This window comes from Corella eumyota, chromosome 4 (assembly GCF_963082875.1).
Source record: "Corella eumyota chromosome 4, kaCorEumy4.1, whole genome shotgun sequence".
Classification (NCBI taxonomy): domain Eukaryota; kingdom Metazoa; phylum Chordata; class Ascidiacea; order Phlebobranchia; family Corellidae; genus Corella; species Corella eumyota.
Window position 1 is genome coordinate 6,943,556 of NC_137493.1, and position 17,660 is coordinate 6,961,215.

The window sequence follows — 17,660 nt, forward strand, 5'->3', positions numbered from 1 at the left end:
ATATGTGTGACTTAAAATAATTACTATGTCTTTTCATAAGTTTAACTAGATAAGTATTGCAACCTTTTAAACGTCCCTGTCCACTAGAACACTACCATGCCTTGAAGTATTAGAATCCAGAATAACGAAGCACTCCTTTAATATCTATCTTACCTGCATAAATATTTGCATTTATAGAGCTATTAGTTTGCATAACATGTAACAATAACTTTGCAGAGTATATCATCTTTCTTTCACTATAAAGCGAAATATTTTTATGATTAAATATTGGTTTAACAGACTTCTTTTATGAGGTATTTTAGGCAGCGCGAGCTAACGTTTTTATAATTATCTTTCTGGTAATAAATTAAATATTTTTTAAAGTAAGATTTTTTTTCTTCTACAAAGTCTCCAAAGAAAATACCTTACTTTGCTCAGTAAGGCAAACAAAAACAGTAAATATTATTTTACTCTACATTTTATTTAAATAGGGCACACTTGCTGGCAGAGCTAATCCAATATCTTTGACAAACTGCGTAAATATTTTCTTATACCACCAAGTGCGTTTAAACCACTGGATACAACGTTTTGATCAGATAATAACCAGAAGGGCCGTTGAGTTACTAATTTATAAAATTTTTAAGAACACTTATGGTTTTTTAATCACCGAATTCATTAATTTGCTAATAATGTTATTTACAAACAATTTTGTATTGGACTATAAACTATGGGTTTTTGTACATTGCTGTTATGTATCTTGAGAAATAACTTTAAAAAAACACTTTTTCGTTTAATTATACACACGATTTGTGTTTATAAAGAATAACTCATTTTATTTTTACACAATTCCAGCAAAATTTTAATATTTTAATTAGTTTCATTAACAAATGGAGTAATGTATTCAGAATGACGAATTCCCATCGAATATTCGGCCGCTCTCGGGCGATTGATGTTAACACTTTCTGGGTGATGGGTGCCGGGTCCGGGGATAATCGTCTTATCACCGGGCATGTAACCTCTTCTGAGCATGGAGTACCTTGGTGCACGTCTTCGGTTAATGTTAGGGTCGACAAAATTGTAGCTTGCCGAGCCTGGCGATTTAGCCAAGTCTTTGTCGAAACTGCCGGTCACCGAACGGCCTGTCATCGAATAACTGGCACTTGATGCTTTATTAATCACTTTGCTGCCTAACAAACTAGGAAGGCCGTAGCTGTTGGGCGATGGGTATGAGTCACACTGCTTGTATCGCGTGCGAGATCCCATCGAGTGCTTAGGGGCGTTTCTCTCTCCTTGCGGATGCACCCTTTCGTTCTGGTATTTTCCAGGCCCCGGTGTTTTAAATACGTTTGGGTCGCGTGGCCTTCCCATAATTGAGTAATGCGGGGCGCCGTCCTTTCCATGCCTGGTAAAGCGAGGTTCAATCTTGTACACCGGGCCTGGACTGCACTTTTTGTCGTTAATAAACGATATTTCAAGTCGTTTTCCAAACGAATAAGCTGGTTTTTGGTGTTTCGTAAAATCGTGACCCTTGTAGCCACACGTTGAAGGCAACTTGTACCTCCCAGAGCCTGGGCCTCGCAGTTTAGCAGCAATCATTGGAGTTTTAACTTGAGAAGTCATGATTTGTAATGCCAAAATTACCCTCAAACAGGTACTAGTAACTATAAATAGCGTGTTTTTGCTGCATTTGTTTTAAATAAGCATGCATTTTACAATTTGCTTTTTAAGCTTTATTTTGTCATAAGTGTCATTGATTTCCATAAAAGGTTGATATTTGTTGCTATGGTAATCAATTTATTCCATAACAATAAAATGTATTTGGCTAGTATAGCACTTTGCCATTATAACTTGCCCTAAATTTATTTAAAGATATTTAGTTTAAAAAAATTATTTATCAAAAAAGAAACAGGCCTGAACCAATAAAACCATGCTGTAAAATATTGTAATTAAGTAAACATAGCAAATAGCCTATTTAGCAATTAGTATTTCTTGCTATTCGGTTCTGTAAAGAGAAAGGTAATAGTGGCTAATGTATACGGATTATTTATACTCTTTATAATTAGGAATACCCTAGAGACACTCACAATATGTTATTACACAGCAGCTGATAATCTATTTATAATCCGAAAGTCAAATATTTGATGTGTCCGTAAGTAATGCCCTTGCTAATCTTTTAAGTTAAACAACACGAGGTCGCAAATTGGCGTTTAATTAGGAAAGAACAACGTATATTGTACAACCAAGAAAACATGCGGTTCATTTTATATTTTAACAAAATTAGTCGAAAATTTCACTATAGGCTTGCCAATTATTTTTACAAAGTTTGATTAAAAGAAGGTAAGTAGGCTACGACACAGATATTACGAAAATCAATACACATGGCGTACATTATTAGATCTTTAAGGAGGAAAATTTCATATTAATTGTATTTTTTCATTACGTATTTACGTAAACATGGCTTACAACTTTATTGACCAAGCCTCGTATAAGGTTTGCTGGTCCATCAGCTTGGGTATTGTTTCGATAATTAGGTTAAAAATGTTTATGGGTTGCTCGCTGCTGCTGGTGGATTGTAGATAGGCTTTTTCTTGTTTTTGTTTCTAATCTTGTAGTCATCTACAAAATTAAATAAAGTATGGTTAAAAATTTAAATTTTCCTTTTACCATAGGAAATTTCTCATTTTTTTGTATTCGATTTATTTTTCTTTTAAATTTTCATTCAAACTAAATTCCCATTTTGTTAAACAAATCAAATGTGGATTATTTATTTACGATCAATGAACTTTTAAAACCAGTTGAATTCAAATAAATTATTAATGTCTAAGATATTATTTTAAAGTGCATTGGCTGAATACATTTTCAATGTTTCGGATTATTATACTAGAAACTATGACAAATCTCTTTCAGTATTGTTTATTTGGTTTCTTGTGTGTTTATACATGTATCTGATAGTTTATATCAAGTTTTGATTTAAATAATTTATGCCTTTTATGTAATACCCTTCTTGCTGTAGCCAATCGATTATCTGGGTTGGTTAAAATTACAAATAATATTGAAACGTTAGTATAAGTCACTTACTTGCTTGCGTAACGATATGCATTCCCCAGAACATACTCCATATCCATCCTATAATTAATAATGCCGTCAGCGTTTGTAGCAATCCCGCTATTAGGTTGAGCAAAAAATCGACACATTTGTTTGGCTTTTTAGAATTGGTTGGGGCGCCGCAAAGAGCAGCGAATGCCATTATCAGGGTCCCTAATACATAAAATTAAAAATAGGGTATTTAAATTAGAAGATTAATATTTTAGTAAGCATTTCGTCTTGAGTTGTGGCGAACCGGTCATGGCGTCGGACCGAAAAGTTTCGGGTTTGAGCCGTACCAACGTCACACCATTCGCCCTTGAGCCCGGCGTTTACGGATAGCTTGATCACGTCATAACAGCACACCCTTCCCCAATAAAAAATATAAAACTTATCACCTTAGGGTGATATGAAAAAAACGCCTCAATTTTCACAACCTTGTTAACAAAAAGCAAAATTCTTTATTCCTTCAAACACTTTTGGTTCCTAGTCATAGTTTTAAACTATCTGTTAACATCTTAATTGATGGCACGGTAAATACTCACAACTTAGTAAGAACACTTGTAACCAGTCACTTACCTATACCAGGTGTAAAAATGTTAAAGAACAGAATAAACCAGGCGACCGGCACTGGCACAAAGGGAACAGCAGCCTTTAAAAGTCCGTTCTTATCTCTTACTTCCACAATCGTCCCTGCAAAAGCGCTGGGTTTTCGGGGCTTGGTTTGGGTGGGTGGTTGTAAAAGATCTTTCTGAGGTGTGGGAGCAACTTCAATTGTGCTCGTTTCGTTCTGATGTTCAACTTCATTGTCTCTTTCCTCTGTTACCAGCACATCCTCGCATGTACTCTCTTCCGATTTTAATTCTTTATTTTTTTTCGTCATGTTTGTTTTTTCAATTTTATAATCTTTTTTAACACGAATGTAATAAACCTACTAGATTTACAATAATACAAATAAAAAGTGAGTTTATTGAATTTAAACCTTATTTATAGAAAAAATAACCACTGTTTTTTAATCGTGATTTCATGTTCTAATGTGTACGTGTCAATAAAACTGGAATAATAATGAACGGTCACAATTAACCGAATATCTATTAAAACATCATTGTTGATGAAAAATATGTGGTCAAATTCTGATGATCTGCCTTCCCTGCCTTTGTATAGCGTTTTCTTACTCTTTTTCAAATCTATGAGGCTCAGAAACCGCAAATCGAATATTAAGGAATAATAAAATAATAAAACCTGTTTTGCTGTTTCAATTAGTTGTAAATACCTCACAATTTTAATTCATGTTCTATGGTATCATAAATCCATTTACTATGCCACATGAATCATGATGCGCATTCATGCTACTAAAACAACTCAGTTAACAGCGCTTTGTGGTATTTATTCCCCCTGGACTTTGCATATTAAGCGCAATCTGTCAAAATGCCAACTCGTTAAAAAAATGTGTATGGACTCGTCTGCACTATCTATATTTTACATTTAAATTTTGCTAAGCTACCTTTCTTTAAAGTAAAGTGTAAGCTTGTAAGTTATTTTTAATGGCTAGCGCTTTTACTTTGACTTAATTACGTAGGTCAATTACGTGCCGATTAATTACCAGTTACGCCGTCACGAAACTAATACGTTTTCTCGAATTGTTTATAATCTAAAACAACTTTTTACTAAGATAATATTTTTTAGTTTTAATCCTGTAGATAAAGTGTCGATAGATTTAAGAAAGGGAATTTGTATGGAATTGTATATATTCCAAACATTATTGGTTACCTTTGTAAAGGCATACTAAACCTCAGAATGACGTCACCAACCCTGTATGTTTTTGTTACAACCGCAGTGCTGAATGTAATATTAAAATGTTTCTGCATTTAAGCACGTAAATTAAATAGAGGCGTAGGTCAAAATGACAGTTTTAAAGTTAATTTAATTTTGGCTTTTATTTTTAATCTTTCAATATTTACTTTTTAGAATTATTTATCTATTTTGCTCAATAAACTATAGACTAAATGCCTATGACGCTATAGGCAACAACTTTTTATTATTTGGCTAACTAAAAGTTTATAGAAATTATATTGAAGTTTAATTTGTCTAATATTTTATTGATTTTTTTAAATAACTTAAATGTATTCACGAGCTCCCTCTACTAGTCGAAGTTCACGAAGATCCAGTCCCTTTAAAAATAAATAAGGTTATTAAGGATTTGGTACTATTATTAATATGTAAAAACATTGGTGCTTACCTACGTTTATGAATTCTACTGACCTGTTGTGTTGCCTATATACCAGGCATGATTCTTAATTTCCTTCATGCCATATCTCGACCCCAAATGTACGCATAAAATTTTGCTTAACAATTCCTTTAAATTCGAGTTAAAACTGTTCGCCATACTACTTGGTATATGGAGCGGTTCTTTTTGATCTTTGATAAGTGTTTTAATGTTTGAATCACGAAAAGGCATTGACGAGCATGCCATGATATATAAAATAACACCTAGACTCCATATATCAGCTATAGGCCCTTTGTACGGGATACCCTGTAGGAGTTCGGGTGCCGCGTAGGCTGCACTACCGCAATACGTTTTGCTGAGGTCGTTGGCACCAATTTCCCTCGCAAAACCGAAGTCGGCGATTTTGATGATATTTTTCTTACTCAGAAGAATATTTTCACACTTCAAGTCGCGATGGACCATACCGTTGTTGTGCATGTATTCAATTCCTAAGCACATGTCCTGAAAGAATTTCCGGCACTCTGGATCCTTTATTGGTCCTCGCAAACGAATGTATTGTAACAAATCGCCATGTCCGCCCCATTCTAAGGTAAAATAGAGACGACTTGATATCTGAAAGAGTTCGTAAAGTCGAATGAGATTAGGATGTCTCGCTTTTTTCATAATTTCAATTTCTCTGGGCAAGAACTTTTCCAAAAAATCTTTTGGCGCCGTTTTTTTGTTAATTATTTTTAGAGCGACTTTAACTGCATTGGTTTCGCCCTGACGGACCCATGATGCTTGCTTCACTTTTGAATACGTCCCCTCACCCAAATCACCCAGTACAGTGTAACCTTTTTTGCTTAAATTACTTGAGTCATCGTTCGAAAATAGGGCTTTAATTTTACCCATTTCATCCTTTATCCATATCGGCGATTCAAAAGGGGGAATTTTTTTTAGCTGTCTAATATTTTTTTCATAATTTTTTTTCTTTATTGTGACGTAATACTTATTTTAAAATTCCTGCTAATTAAAAAATATGTATTTTTTGCAGATTAATTTATATATAAACAACAGACTTAATTATAAACTTAAAAAATATTAATTTATAATTTAGAAAGTGTATTTAATTTGTACTGTAGTGATTAAATTTAAAACAATTTTTGATTTTTGTGAAATATTTTTTTAAATTTTGTAACATTTGATATGACGTCACAATGCCTAATATTTTACATGCAAATTTCTATGGAAAAATAATGACAAGGACAGTAAATAAAACAATGATAACGTAAAATATGAAATAACAAAGTTTGGTTCACGGCCTTAAAATGGCGGTCAGTTCTGTGGATTCGGCTTATTTGAGAAATGGGGGTTACTTACTGGGTGAACGAATTAACAGTGGGTCTTTTTCTACAATTCACAGCGCTCTTCAAGTATCAAATGCCGACGTCGTGGCTGTTAAAATGATCGACCTGAAAAATATCAGCACCAATTTTCGGACCCGATTTCTGCCCAGAGAGTTGGCTAACATTCAAAGTCTTGATCACCCCAACATTATTAAAGTAATTAAACCACTATTCCAGATAGTCATTTTAAATATAGTTTTGTATACGACATCATTAATAAAAATTGTTATTTCAAGGTGCACAAAATCGTCAAAAGTGATACAAAGGTTTATATTGTTATGGATTATGCTTACACAAACTTACGTGTACAAATTGAACAACGTACTTACATCCCTGAGGACCAAGCACGCACCTGGTTTCGGCAACTGGCATCAGCCTTGGAGTATTTGCATCATCGTGGGGTGGCGCATCGGGACATTAAAATCGAAAATATATTAATTGATAGACAGAGTGACATTAAACTATGCGATTTCGGGTTCTCCAAATTGGTGGAAAGACGAAGTGGAACGATCCAAGATAGTAGTACCACTTTCTGCGGTTCTCTAGGGTACTGTGCCCCTGAAATTTTACTTCGAACCCCATATGATCCATGGAAAACCGATATTTGGTCACTTGGGGTGGTTTTGTACAAAATGGTGTTTGGAGGAATGCCGTTTGGTGAAGGCAATGACCTTGGAAGTGTACGTAGAATCGCAAAGGCGCACAAGCGCGTTCTTGAGTTTCCGCAGTTCCCCAAAACCTCAGCTGAATGTCAAATGTTAATTCGTTGTCTGTTGACAGTCGAAACCGACAGAAGAATTACTTTGCTCGACATTGCTAAGTCAAAATGGATAAACCCATTAGTCCTGGGACTAAAAATTAAACCAGGATCTTCTATTTTTCGAAATATCCAAACAGGAACTGAGCTTGGAGACACTGTTATTAAAGATTTAAATAGGGGTGTGATAGGTAAAGAAATGCAACGTCATATTTCTCAATCTACACCTTCAGTTATATCGAGAATACGAATGCGATTGCCATTATTAAGTTCAAAAAATAAAAGCAAACAAAAATGAGTAAAATTGTGTATTTGCCATTATAATAAAACACGATATACACTTTTAAAAACAGAAAATAATAGTGATAATTATTATTCATTTTTTATTGTACCACTGAGGATAAATAAATATACCCTTTCCCAATCATGCGTAAATTGAATATTTTGTTATTAAAATCGTTTTACCACGTGTGTTATGTTTACTTTCTTAAAATTGCAAACTCTAAATTGCTTTACAATATTAGCTAAGAATATTGTTATAGATATCATTGCATTATGAAGTAAGTTAATTTGTCTCTAAAATACAATTAATATTTAATTATTAGTCATATAGATATAGGAATAAAATTTTAAGCTTTTTTAAATTTTATTACTATTGAATATGAAACTAAATTATCTAATTAATTCTAATTTTGTTTTCATATACAGGTTAAATATTGAAGGACTTTTGGTGTATTTTCCATATGAGTTTATATATCCTGAGCAATATTCATACATGGTTGAATTAAAACGAACTCTAGATGCGAAAGGTCATGGAGTTTTGGAAATGCCATCTGGCACTGGAAAAACAACAACATTGCTTTCTCTTATTATTGCTTATCATTTGGTATGTCAATTTCTAAAAAATTAACAATTTTTTGTTTGCAGGACTTTGTACCAAGAAACAAAGTTTGTTGCTTGTCAATGCATTTAATTTTTTTTGCTTTTTAAATTTTTTTATTTTAAATTTTTTCTTGATGTAAGAAGATTAAATTTAGGACCTAAAAATTAAGAAACATCAGTTACCACGACCCAGTCTTAAGTTGCCTTTGGCAGTTTGGGATATTATATATATTTATAATTACTTAATCACTGCTGATTTAGTATTGGATCAGCAGGAGTTTATACCATTTATAGCGCCTTACTCAAGGGCACTACAGCATTAAACCAGTGGGGTGTGAACCCAGGACCTCATGTAGTAAAGCCAAGTGTTCTTACTACTGCACCATGTTGCCGATATTTCTTGCACCTGAATAACATTAGATTTGCCAGTGGATATTATAAACTTTACATGTTTTTATTACTAGGAATATCCACAGTCAGTTGGGAAATTAATATATTGCTCGAGGACAATCCCAGAAATGGAAAAGGTTCTAGAGGAACTGAAACGACTCATTGATTATTATACTCGAGAACTTGGGGAAACACCTAAGCTGCTAGCACTTGCTCTAAGTGCAAGGTTAAAATCCCCTTTTTTTGATTTAGTAAATACCAATAATTGTATATATTTGTTTTGAAAATAAAAAATAATAGTTTAAAATTTATTGCCAAAAATTCAAGAAATATTAATCATTGTCGATTTTCGTGTTTTCCTAAAATTAAAAAAAAATGATGGTTTGGGTTTATTAATAAAATGTTTTTATACAGAAAAAATCTTTGCATCAACCCTTCAGTAAATGGGGTTAAGTTAGGTAAAGAGGTGGATGGAAAATGTCATGCACTAACAGCTTCTCATGTTAGAATAAAACAAAAACATGATCCATCTATTGAATTATGTTCCTGGTATGAGGTTGGTTATTTGCAATACAATGTCTAAAATTCAATTGTAATTAAAAATTTTATAGGCTACTTGCTATAGATTTTTTTTACGTTTTAAATAATTTGTATTTTAAATTGTGTTTATTAAAATTTCTTTTTAGCAATTTGATGCTAATGGACGAGAATCACCTTTACCAACAGGAGTTTATAACTTAAATGATCTTAAAAGATATGGAAGATTAAAAGGGTGGTGTCCCTATTTTTTAGCAAGATATACTGTAAGCAAAAAACTACTATATTAATCTATAAACTAAATTTTAATTCCAATCAGAAATTGTAATTTTTGTGTTTAGAATTCACTTGTTAAAATTTAGTGTTTTTTGTAAAGTGCTTTACTAGTGTAATTTGGTTTAAAAATGTTGGTTTAATGTTTTTGTTATAGATAATGCATGCAAACATTGTAGTGTACAGTTACCATTACCTACTTGATCCTAAAATTGCTGATTTAGTTTCAAAAGAATTAACAAAAAATTCTGTAGTTATATTTGATGAAGCCCACAATATTGGTAAATAATTTTTCTTGTAACAATTCAATTTATTTAGTACATGCTGGCAGTTGGTATCAAACTCAGAGCTTCAGATACTAAAAATTACAATATGCAATGCATACATTAAATAGCATTTATGTAAAAAAATTAATTAAATTTTTTTGTTATTAAGTTAATCTGTTATAATGCAAAATAAAACTTTTTATTTAGATAATGTTTGTATTGAATCAATGAGCGTGACGATAAGTCGAAGAATGTTGGATCGATGTTCACAAAATATTGACCATCTCAGCAATCATCTTGAAAAGTAAGAAATGTAAATAATATATTTTTAGTTCAAAGCTAAAAAAATATGTATAGTTCAATTTTACCAAAAGTCCTTTGTTAATTTTTTTCATATTAAAGTAAATCTATATAACAAAGTTATACCAAGCAAGAGTTTTTTTATATTGAATTTTAGTTAAATAGCAATTCTTAAGTTTACTTATTCATTTTATTTTTACTTAGAGTACGAAGTACTGATGAAGAGAAATTAAGAAATGAATACAAAAGATTGGTTGAAGGATTAAAGGAAGCAAACATTGCGAGAGAAACTGACGTGATACTATCAAACCCTATTCTCCCTGACCAAATATTAAAAGGTCAGTGACTCAGTTGCATGACATTTTAATTTAAATAATATTTAAAAAATTTGGTAGTATTTAAAAGAAAAAATAAAGCTTATTTATAAGTAAAAATACTTAGAAAAACTTCTAAGATGTGGAGTGGTTTGTTTATTTTAGCTAGGCAGCACAGTGTTGTGTTTTAAACACCTAGGTTTATTATAGGAGATCATGGGTTAGATCTCCACACTTGCCAAAAACCGATTGGCAGGTTTATTATTATAATTAATAACATTCCATACCATAATAAATCAGCTCAAGGCTGGGTCTGGGTGAAAAATGTTACACAACGTGGCTGTAAAGTAGGTCTTTACATTACATTGCAGGTTAATAGATTCACTTCTGTTTATATTTATACAGAGGCAGTACCTGGCAGCATTAGAAATGCTGAACACTTTGTTGCCTTCCTTCGTCGATTTGTTGAATATTTAAAATCAAGGTTAAGAGTAAGACATGTGGTATCTGAGATGCCTCTTACCTTCCTCCATGATGCCAAAGACCAAGTTTGTATCGATAAAAAACCATTGAGGTTTGTATTTTGTATATTTTTTGTGCTAATTTCTGAGCTCCTGGAATTTTAAATTTTTACAATAAAATATATAAATTTTGTTTAGATTCTGTTCTGAGAGATTAAGATCACTATTAAGAACGTTGGAACTCCCTAATATTGGAGATTACTCGTCACTAGGCTTAATCGCAAATTTTGCAACATTGGTTAGCACTTACAATAAAGGTAGATTTTACATTATTTCTATAATTTTTACATTTTATTTTAACAGATTTTTTGTGTATAAACGATTGACTTGTAGTTGTTTCCCAATATTATTTTTTATTTTAGGGTTTGTTATTTTAATTGAACCGTTTCATGACAAAACTCCAACCATATTCAACCCAATACTTCATTTCAGGTAAGCTACTCCATTATCTTAAATCGTTTTTTCAACTTAGTAAGCACATACCATTTGACGGGTATATACCTATAAACTATACGGATTCGAATAGATCGAATGGATCGATTGGATCAAATATATATCAAATGGTTATTGAATGGACCAAACGAATCAAATAAAACAAAAAGATTGCATAAATTAAACCCTAACCCCAACCCTTACCTATTAAGAATAACCTTAATACATGCGATCCATTTGGTCTATTGGATCCATTTAATAATCACTTGATATATATACATTTGATTTTTTTTTTGTATATCTTTATCTTCGATGTGGGAAAGTTGAATGCGCGACTTAAACATAGAGTAACATAAGTTACTCCGACCCAGTCTCGAGTTGCCGGTGGCAGTTTGGGATATTATAGAGACTATAATTGCCCGGTAATTATGCTGCTGTTTAAGTGCTAGCTCAGCATGAGTTTGTACCGTTTATAGCGCCTTACTCAAGGGCGCTACAGCATGAGATCACTGGGGATTGAACCCACGATCTCATGTGTGGTGTAGCAAGAGTTCTTACCACTACACCACGCTGCCAGTTTATTTGATCCATTCGATAACCATTTACTATACATTTAGGTACATTCTATTTATTCGATCCATTCGACCCTGTATATTTTATAGGTACCACCATTTGACTACTAATCTTAATATTGTCATTTAGTTGTATGGATGCCTCAATTGCAATTAAACCCGTATTCTCAAGATTTCAATCTGTTATAATCACTTCTGGGGTAAGTTAACTTGTAAAACACTACTTATAATTATGGGGTTTACATCATGCACTAATTATATTATTGTATCATACTACTTAGAATTTTGACTGGCCTTAACTTAGCTGTTCTTTTTCAATTAGACTTTATCACCACTTGACATGTACCCAAGAATCTTAGATTTCCAACCAGTTACTATGGCAACCTTTACAATGACCTTAGCAAGGCAGTGTTTGTGTCCAATGGTAAGCTAACATGTTGAATAAATTGTAAATTTTTAAGTTGGTAGTTGAAGTTTTGTGTTACTTTTTTTGTTTATGCTATATGCCTTCTATTTAAATTTCAAAGAATTATGAAACAATATTTATCGAAGTGAGTTTATTTAAGGTAATTTCAAGGGGAAATGACCAGGTTGCAATAAGTTCAAAATTTGAAACCAGGGAAGATATTGCAGTGATAAGAAATTATGGAAATTTGCTTTTTGAGATGTCAAAGATTGTTCCGGATGGAATTGTTTGTTTTTTTGTGTCTTATTCATACATGGTAGGTTTTATTTATTTATAGTAGGCTGTTTAATGGCATGTGTAAATGCCGTTTTATTTAAAACAAAAATTTTGTTTTTTTGTGTCTTATTCATACATGGTAGGTTTTATTTATTTATAGTAGGCTGTTTAATGGCATGTGTAAATGCCGTTTTATTTAAAACAAAAATTAATAAGCTTTAATACAAAGATTAAAACTTTATTTAGATTTAAATATAGATAAAATTAAAACAAAAATGATTAAAGTAATTTTTTTAAATCTTGGAATTTTTTTAATTTTTGAATTAAATGCTTAAAATTTATTTATTCAGGAAAATATAGTGGCAAGTTGGTACGAGCAGGGAATATTGGAAAACATTCAACGAAACAAACTTATCTTTATTGAAACCCAAGATGCAGCAGAAACTAGCATGGCATTGGATAAATATCATGAAGTAAAACATTCAAAAATATTCTTTAACTAATCTTGAATTGTGACTGTGTTGGTTTTATTAAATATTTTTTATTACTTAGGCATGTGAAAATGGCAGGGGAGCAATTCTTTTATCTGTTGCAAGAGGAAAAGTGTCAGAAGGAATTGATTTTAGTAAGATTGATATAACTTAAACAAATTGATCTTTTTTATGATGTAATACTTGCTTTTTTGCAATCACATCACCTAATTTTTTAAAACAATCCAATTCTTTTGTCAAGATTTCCAGCAGCATGTTGTAGTGGTAAGAATACTTGCTACAACACCACGAGGTCGTGGGTTCAATCCCCACTGCTCTCATGCTGCAGCGCCCTTGAGTAAGGTGCTATAAACGGTATGAACTCCTGCTGAGCCAGCACTTAATTATAATCCATAATATCCTAAACTGCTGAAGGCAACTTGAGACTGGGTCGGAGTAACAGTTGTTACTCTATGTTTAAGTCGCGCATTCGACTTTCCCACATCAAGGTTAAAGATATATAAAAAAAAATTTATTTATAAATTTTTTTTGCAAAATTTAAAAAATACTTTTAAAATTTTTTTTTTTTTAGCACATCATCTTGGAAGAGCTGTCATCATGTTTGGCATTCCTTACGTTTACACACAAAGTCGAATACTCAAAGCAAGACTAGAGTATCTTCGAGAGAACTTTCAAATCAGGGAATCAGATTTTTTAACATTTGATGCAATGAGACATGCAGCTCAGTGTGTTGGAAGGGTTATTAGAGGAAAAACTGATTACGGAATTATGGTGTTTGCTGACAAGGTGAGTCTTGTAGTTCTACTTTTATCTGTGCATGACATATGTAAATACACCAGTAACGAAAGGTATATTATAGCCTATCAAAAATCTTTACATAACCTTACAATAAATTGGTGAAACAGTTGTTCAGATTGGTAATTGTTAGAACTGCTTTTAGTAATAAATAATTCTGGGCTAACTTTTATATTAAAGTAATAGTAATGTATGTTATGGTGTTTTAGCGATTTGCTCGCAGCGATAAAAAAGGAAAACTACCACGTTGGATACAAGAACATTTATCTGATGGGGTTCTTAATCTTTCTACTGATGAATCTGTTCATATTGCCAAGAGATTTTTAAGACTTATGGCTCAGCCTTTTTCACAGGTAATATTTCAATTAAAATGAATGGTTTTTTCCTTTTTTTAGCAAAAGGTTTTAAAAGGCTTAAAAATATACTATTTTTTAGAATAAATTCGGTTAGCATCTTGACTTTCCTAAAATTAAAAAATAATAATATTAAATTTTTTGCTATAACAATAAATAAATTTGTATTTTATTTGTTTTTAGGAAGATCAACTTGGTCTTTCTCTTCTGACTTTGGAACAATTGCAATCTGCAAGTATGAGAGAGAGGGTGGCACAACTTGCTCAACAAGTTTAAAAACATTGAGGCTTGAGAGATTATTTCTATTTCTACATGTCCATATTGTAAAATTTAAGAAAATATACACACGATTACATCAACTCTCATTTAAAAACAATTTCCTATAGATCTAAATAATTTATTGGATACATTTTACATGATAGACAAGGACAGAATAGAGCACAATTGCACAACAAGAATATTTAATAAATTTTTTCTATTTAAAGCTACCGTATATATCGTTCAACTAAAAGTGATAACTAACTATCAATAATACATTATAAATATCGTCACAAGAACTTTTACTTAAAAACAGATTAAAGTCGCTTTTTAATTAGTTTTTCTAATTTTTTAATTCTCGACATTGAATCGTCACCGGAAATATTTGTAGTTGTGTTATTTGCCGAATGTGGCCTTTCAGCTCTGAACACCTCAATCAGTGAAGTTTGTTCGATTTTCCTCAATCCCTTCATATCTAAGATCTTTTGGAATGTGTCAACGTCGGGGTCAACTAACAACCTTATTGTGCTCGAAACAAAATTAGAACTGGGCTCGTGAGGTGTCATGACAATTTTTAACAACATCTCAGCCTTAGTCATACCCTTGACAACAATTTTTGTGTACGAACTTGGTGCTTTGCGATTTACTTGTGATGCTATCGATGGTAAGTCAAGTAACATGGTTTTAAGTGAATGTGCGTCCAATAAAAGTTGCTCTGCACCTACTGTACCAATTGGTTTGCATTTACACAAAGCACTAACAAACCTTGGAATAAATGAGTTGGCAAATTTAATACAGAACTGAGTGAAATATTTTCTTGCAGACGAAAGATTGGCACGAATAATTGGCACAGTTTGCTTAATGTGGCCTGTAATAGCACTCACATATTGGCTTTGGTCTCCTACATGTTCAATGGCTGTCCAAGATTGTTTTGACATAGCTAACAGAGATGGATCACAAGCAGATTCTAAATCTTGTACCAGGAGCTGAATACAATTTGATATAACAGTACTGAAAGTCGTTCGGTCTCCGTTTAAATCAATTTTCTTTGCCAGTTGGGGTTCAACCTTTTCTTTTAATTTATCCTCAAGTTGTTGGGTTGTCTCCAGGCAGTAATCTGCTGTAGTTAAAATAGAACAAGTCAAAGTTAACTCTGCTGGACTTATCCTTGTTGTTTCTGGTACGTCTTTCAAACCAGTGGTTGTTTCTTTCAGCAAGTTTGTTACAGTTGAAAATGTAATATTAGATGCCAAAGATACATTTGCAGTCGATGTTTTCGGTAGGTTATTTGTTAAAATACGACTTGAATATTCTTTCAGGTATTTCTGGAATAGACTGGTTAGTGCAATCATGGGATCACCCGCACTAAGCTGTGAACATTGTACCATACACTTCTTGTAATACACAAATAAATCAGCACAACTGCCTAGAACACCGCTGCCAGTATTATGAACTTCAGATGCTTTCATTTGCTGAACTTGCAATTGAAATTCATCTTGAAATTTGTTTATTAAATCGGCCAGGTTGCGGTCCTGTGATTCAATGTAAATGTACAGATAGGGTTCAAAACATCTGGAAATTAGTCGTTCGAATGGATTTTCTGATTTGTTTGTATCCAGATTGTTTTCACTCGATGGATTTTCTATTTCTTGTTCTGCATCCTCTAAAAATGGATTGTTTTCTGTATTTTCAGGTTTCTTTTCTTGCTTTGGTTTCATGTTAGATTCCTTGATAGTATTTCCTGATAATCTCTTTGCCAAGAGATTCTCAAAATTTGTTGTTCGCTGAATAGCAAAAAGTAGCAAGTTGACGTCGATTTCACTTGTTCGTTTTTGCATCAAACTGCTTAATTCCTTATGGGTAATATAACAAAACTCAACAGCAATTATCTCAGAAACCTCCCAACTTTCTGGGAACACTTTGGCAAGTTTATCCTCAAAGTCAACCAGACAACGCTTGATCCAAGCATATCTTCGATCAATTTTATCCAACCAGGCTGTATCCTGCGAGGCATCAAACAATACAACATATTCAGCTAATTGATTTTTGACAAATTTTTTAAGCAAGTCTTTTTTAACAAATGGTTCTAGAACATCAGCAACTGAGCAGGCTTCTCTTAAAAACGGTGCGTTTAGACCACCGCTATTAGAATGTGATGAAAATGCGTTTTCGAATTCTGTGATCACACTTTTAGTGAGATCTTGTTTTATATCGTCAACTCTGTTTGACAAATCACGAATTGTCGGAATAGATTTAAGTTTACTGAAATGTTCCATAACATTCAGGATACCTTGTAGAAGGCTTGCAGCTTCACCAAATTGTCGTTTTCGTGCCAAGTTCTGCAGTGTTTCAACTCCACTGATTAACATGTGTAAATGATTATGAGTTGTAATGGCTTGGGTTAGATTCCGTTTAGCCTGGTCAAGCTGCTTTATATCCCTAGTTATTTCTTTTACCATTTTTTCAGACTGCTCCGCTCTGTCTTTTATGCTTTTTATTTTGGCAAAAAGTTCATAGATAGCTTTTTGTGCTTCGTCCAGTGCCTCCTGGCCATCAGCTCCTGCCACGGTTTGTCTCCGAACAGCAACCTTTATTTCAGTGTCAAGTTTCTTAATTTTCCCTTCAACATTTAATACAACTTCATCGATATTGGAAAGTGATTGTTCGGTTGGAAAAATTGTATTTATGTAATCAACAACGTTAAAGTCCGCTGCTTCGAGTGGGTCACTACTTGGAAAAACATCCTCAATAACACTCTGTACATTATCGGAAAATATTAATGTTGATTCAAGTAAAATGTCCTCCTTACTTTGATTAACCTCCCCCATTGCTCTTTAATATAAATCAAGAGTAAATGATCTGCGTATCTGGAACAAAATACAGTAACTTTATCCTTGTTTTTTTAACTAAAAATACTACAAGCAAATATCAAAATAAAACTTTAAAAACAAAAAAGTTTAAAATTATTTTACAAAAAATGGTAATTTTGGCTAGTAGGCCCATTAACAAGATGCTGTTAAGCTGTAAATACTAAAAAAATTTGTGTTAAAAATCTGCACATAAACTGAACGACATGAAGCTTACACACTCAATATAAACGCAAGGTGTTTTTTGGAAAAGATACGTATAACGCGTTTATAGAAGTATGTTATAGCGCGTTCA

General features: G+C 32.6%; 5 protein-coding genes and 1 pseudogene across 5 annotated transcripts; 2 read left to right on the forward strand and 4 right to left on the reverse strand.

Annotated features, from left to right (window-relative positions):
- Positions 1-846: 846 nt before the first annotated feature.
- Positions 847-1,599, reverse strand: LOC145750710 (ciliary microtubule associated protein 1A pseudogene; annotated as a pseudogene).
- A 589-nt stretch (positions 1,600-2,188) lies between these two features.
- On the reverse strand, positions 2,189-3,992 carry LOC145750658 (protein stum homolog). Its single transcript, XM_082566735.1, has 3 exons — positions 3,643-3,992; positions 3,058-3,237; positions 2,189-2,595 (listed from the first exon to the last, which is right to left on the reverse strand). The coding sequence occupies exons 1-3, from the start codon at positions 3,944-3,946 to the stop codon at positions 2,522-2,524; spliced, it is 558 nt and encodes a 185-aa protein (XP_082422861.1). The 5' UTR covers positions 3,947-3,992; the 3' UTR covers positions 2,189-2,521.
- Positions 3,993-5,217: 1,225 nt separating this feature from the next.
- On the reverse strand, positions 5,218-6,181 carry LOC145750711 (testis-specific serine/threonine-protein kinase 1-like). The gene is made up of 2 exons (XM_082566797.1): positions 5,326-6,181; positions 5,218-5,234 (listed from the first exon to the last, which is right to left on the reverse strand). The coding sequence occupies exons 1-2, from the start codon at positions 6,179-6,181 to the stop codon at positions 5,218-5,220; spliced, it is 873 nt and encodes a 290-aa protein (XP_082422923.1).
- Positions 6,182-6,597: 416 nt separating this feature from the next.
- LOC145750712 (testis-specific serine/threonine-protein kinase 6-like) lies at positions 6,598-7,730 on the forward strand. The gene is made up of 2 exons (XM_082566798.1): positions 6,598-6,831; positions 6,912-7,730. Exons 1-2 carry the CDS (start codon positions 6,598-6,600, stop codon positions 7,728-7,730), a joined length of 1,053 nt encoding a protein of 350 aa, XP_082422924.1.
- Positions 7,731-7,897: 167 nt separating this feature from the next.
- Positions 7,898-14,993, forward strand: LOC145751618 (general transcription and DNA repair factor IIH helicase subunit XPD-like). Its single transcript, XM_082567804.1, has 19 exons — positions 7,898-7,992; positions 8,141-8,318; positions 8,779-8,930; positions 9,119-9,260; positions 9,391-9,507; positions 9,672-9,795; positions 9,988-10,084; positions 10,285-10,418; positions 10,800-10,968; positions 11,054-11,172; positions 11,278-11,347; positions 12,050-12,119; positions 12,242-12,343; positions 12,486-12,641; positions 12,952-13,074; positions 13,154-13,226; positions 13,664-13,878; positions 14,097-14,240; positions 14,424-14,993. The coding sequence occupies exons 1-19, from the start codon at positions 7,988-7,990 to the stop codon at positions 14,514-14,516; spliced, it is 2,283 nt and encodes a 760-aa protein (XP_082423930.1). The 5' UTR covers positions 7,898-7,987; the 3' UTR covers positions 14,517-14,993.
- LOC145751617 (vacuolar protein sorting-associated protein 53 homolog) lies at positions 14,564-17,561 on the reverse strand. Its single transcript, XM_082567803.1, has one exon. It carries the CDS (start codon positions 17,324-17,326, stop codon positions 14,816-14,818), a length of 2,511 nt encoding a protein of 836 aa, XP_082423929.1. The 5' UTR covers positions 17,327-17,561; the 3' UTR covers positions 14,564-14,815.
- Between the last annotated feature and the right edge of the window lie 99 nt (positions 17,562-17,660).

Bases quoted from the DNA above. Each gene is read 5' to 3' on its own strand.
- LOC145750658 (XM_082566735.1), bottom strand. From the start codon at position 3,946: ATGACGAAAAAAAATAAAGAATTAAAATCGGAAGAGAGTACATGCGAG. The intron at 3,238-3,642 runs GTAAGTGACTGG...TTTATGTATTAG, and splicing joins CATTTTTACACCTGGTATAG to GGACCCTGATAATGGCATTC. The intron at 2,596-3,057 runs GTAAGTGACTTA...TTAATTTTGTAG, and splicing joins GCATATCGTTACGCAAGCAA to ATGACTACAAGATTAGAAAC.
- LOC145750711 (XM_082566797.1), bottom strand. From the start codon at position 6,181: ATGGGTAAAATTAAAGCCCTATTTTCGAACGATGACTCAAGTAATTTA.
- LOC145750712 (XM_082566798.1), top strand. From the start codon at position 6,598: ATGGCGGTCAGTTCTGTGGATTCGGCTTATTTGAGAAATGGGGGTTAC. The intron at 6,832-6,911 runs GTAATTAAACCA...TGTTATTTCAAG, and splicing joins ATCACCCCAACATTATTAAA to GTGCACAAAATCGTCAAAAG.
- LOC145751618 (XM_082567804.1), top strand. The intron at 12,120-12,241 runs GTAAGTTAACTT...TTTTTCAATTAG, and splicing joins CTGTTATAATCACTTCTGGG to ACTTTATCACCACTTGACAT. The intron at 13,075-13,153 runs GTAAAACATTCA...TTTATTACTTAG, and splicing joins CATTGGATAAATATCATGAA to GCATGTGAAAATGGCAGGGG.
- LOC145751617 (XM_082567803.1), bottom strand. From the start codon at position 17,326: ATGGGGGAGGTTAATCAAAGTAAGGAGGACATTTTACTTGAATCAACA.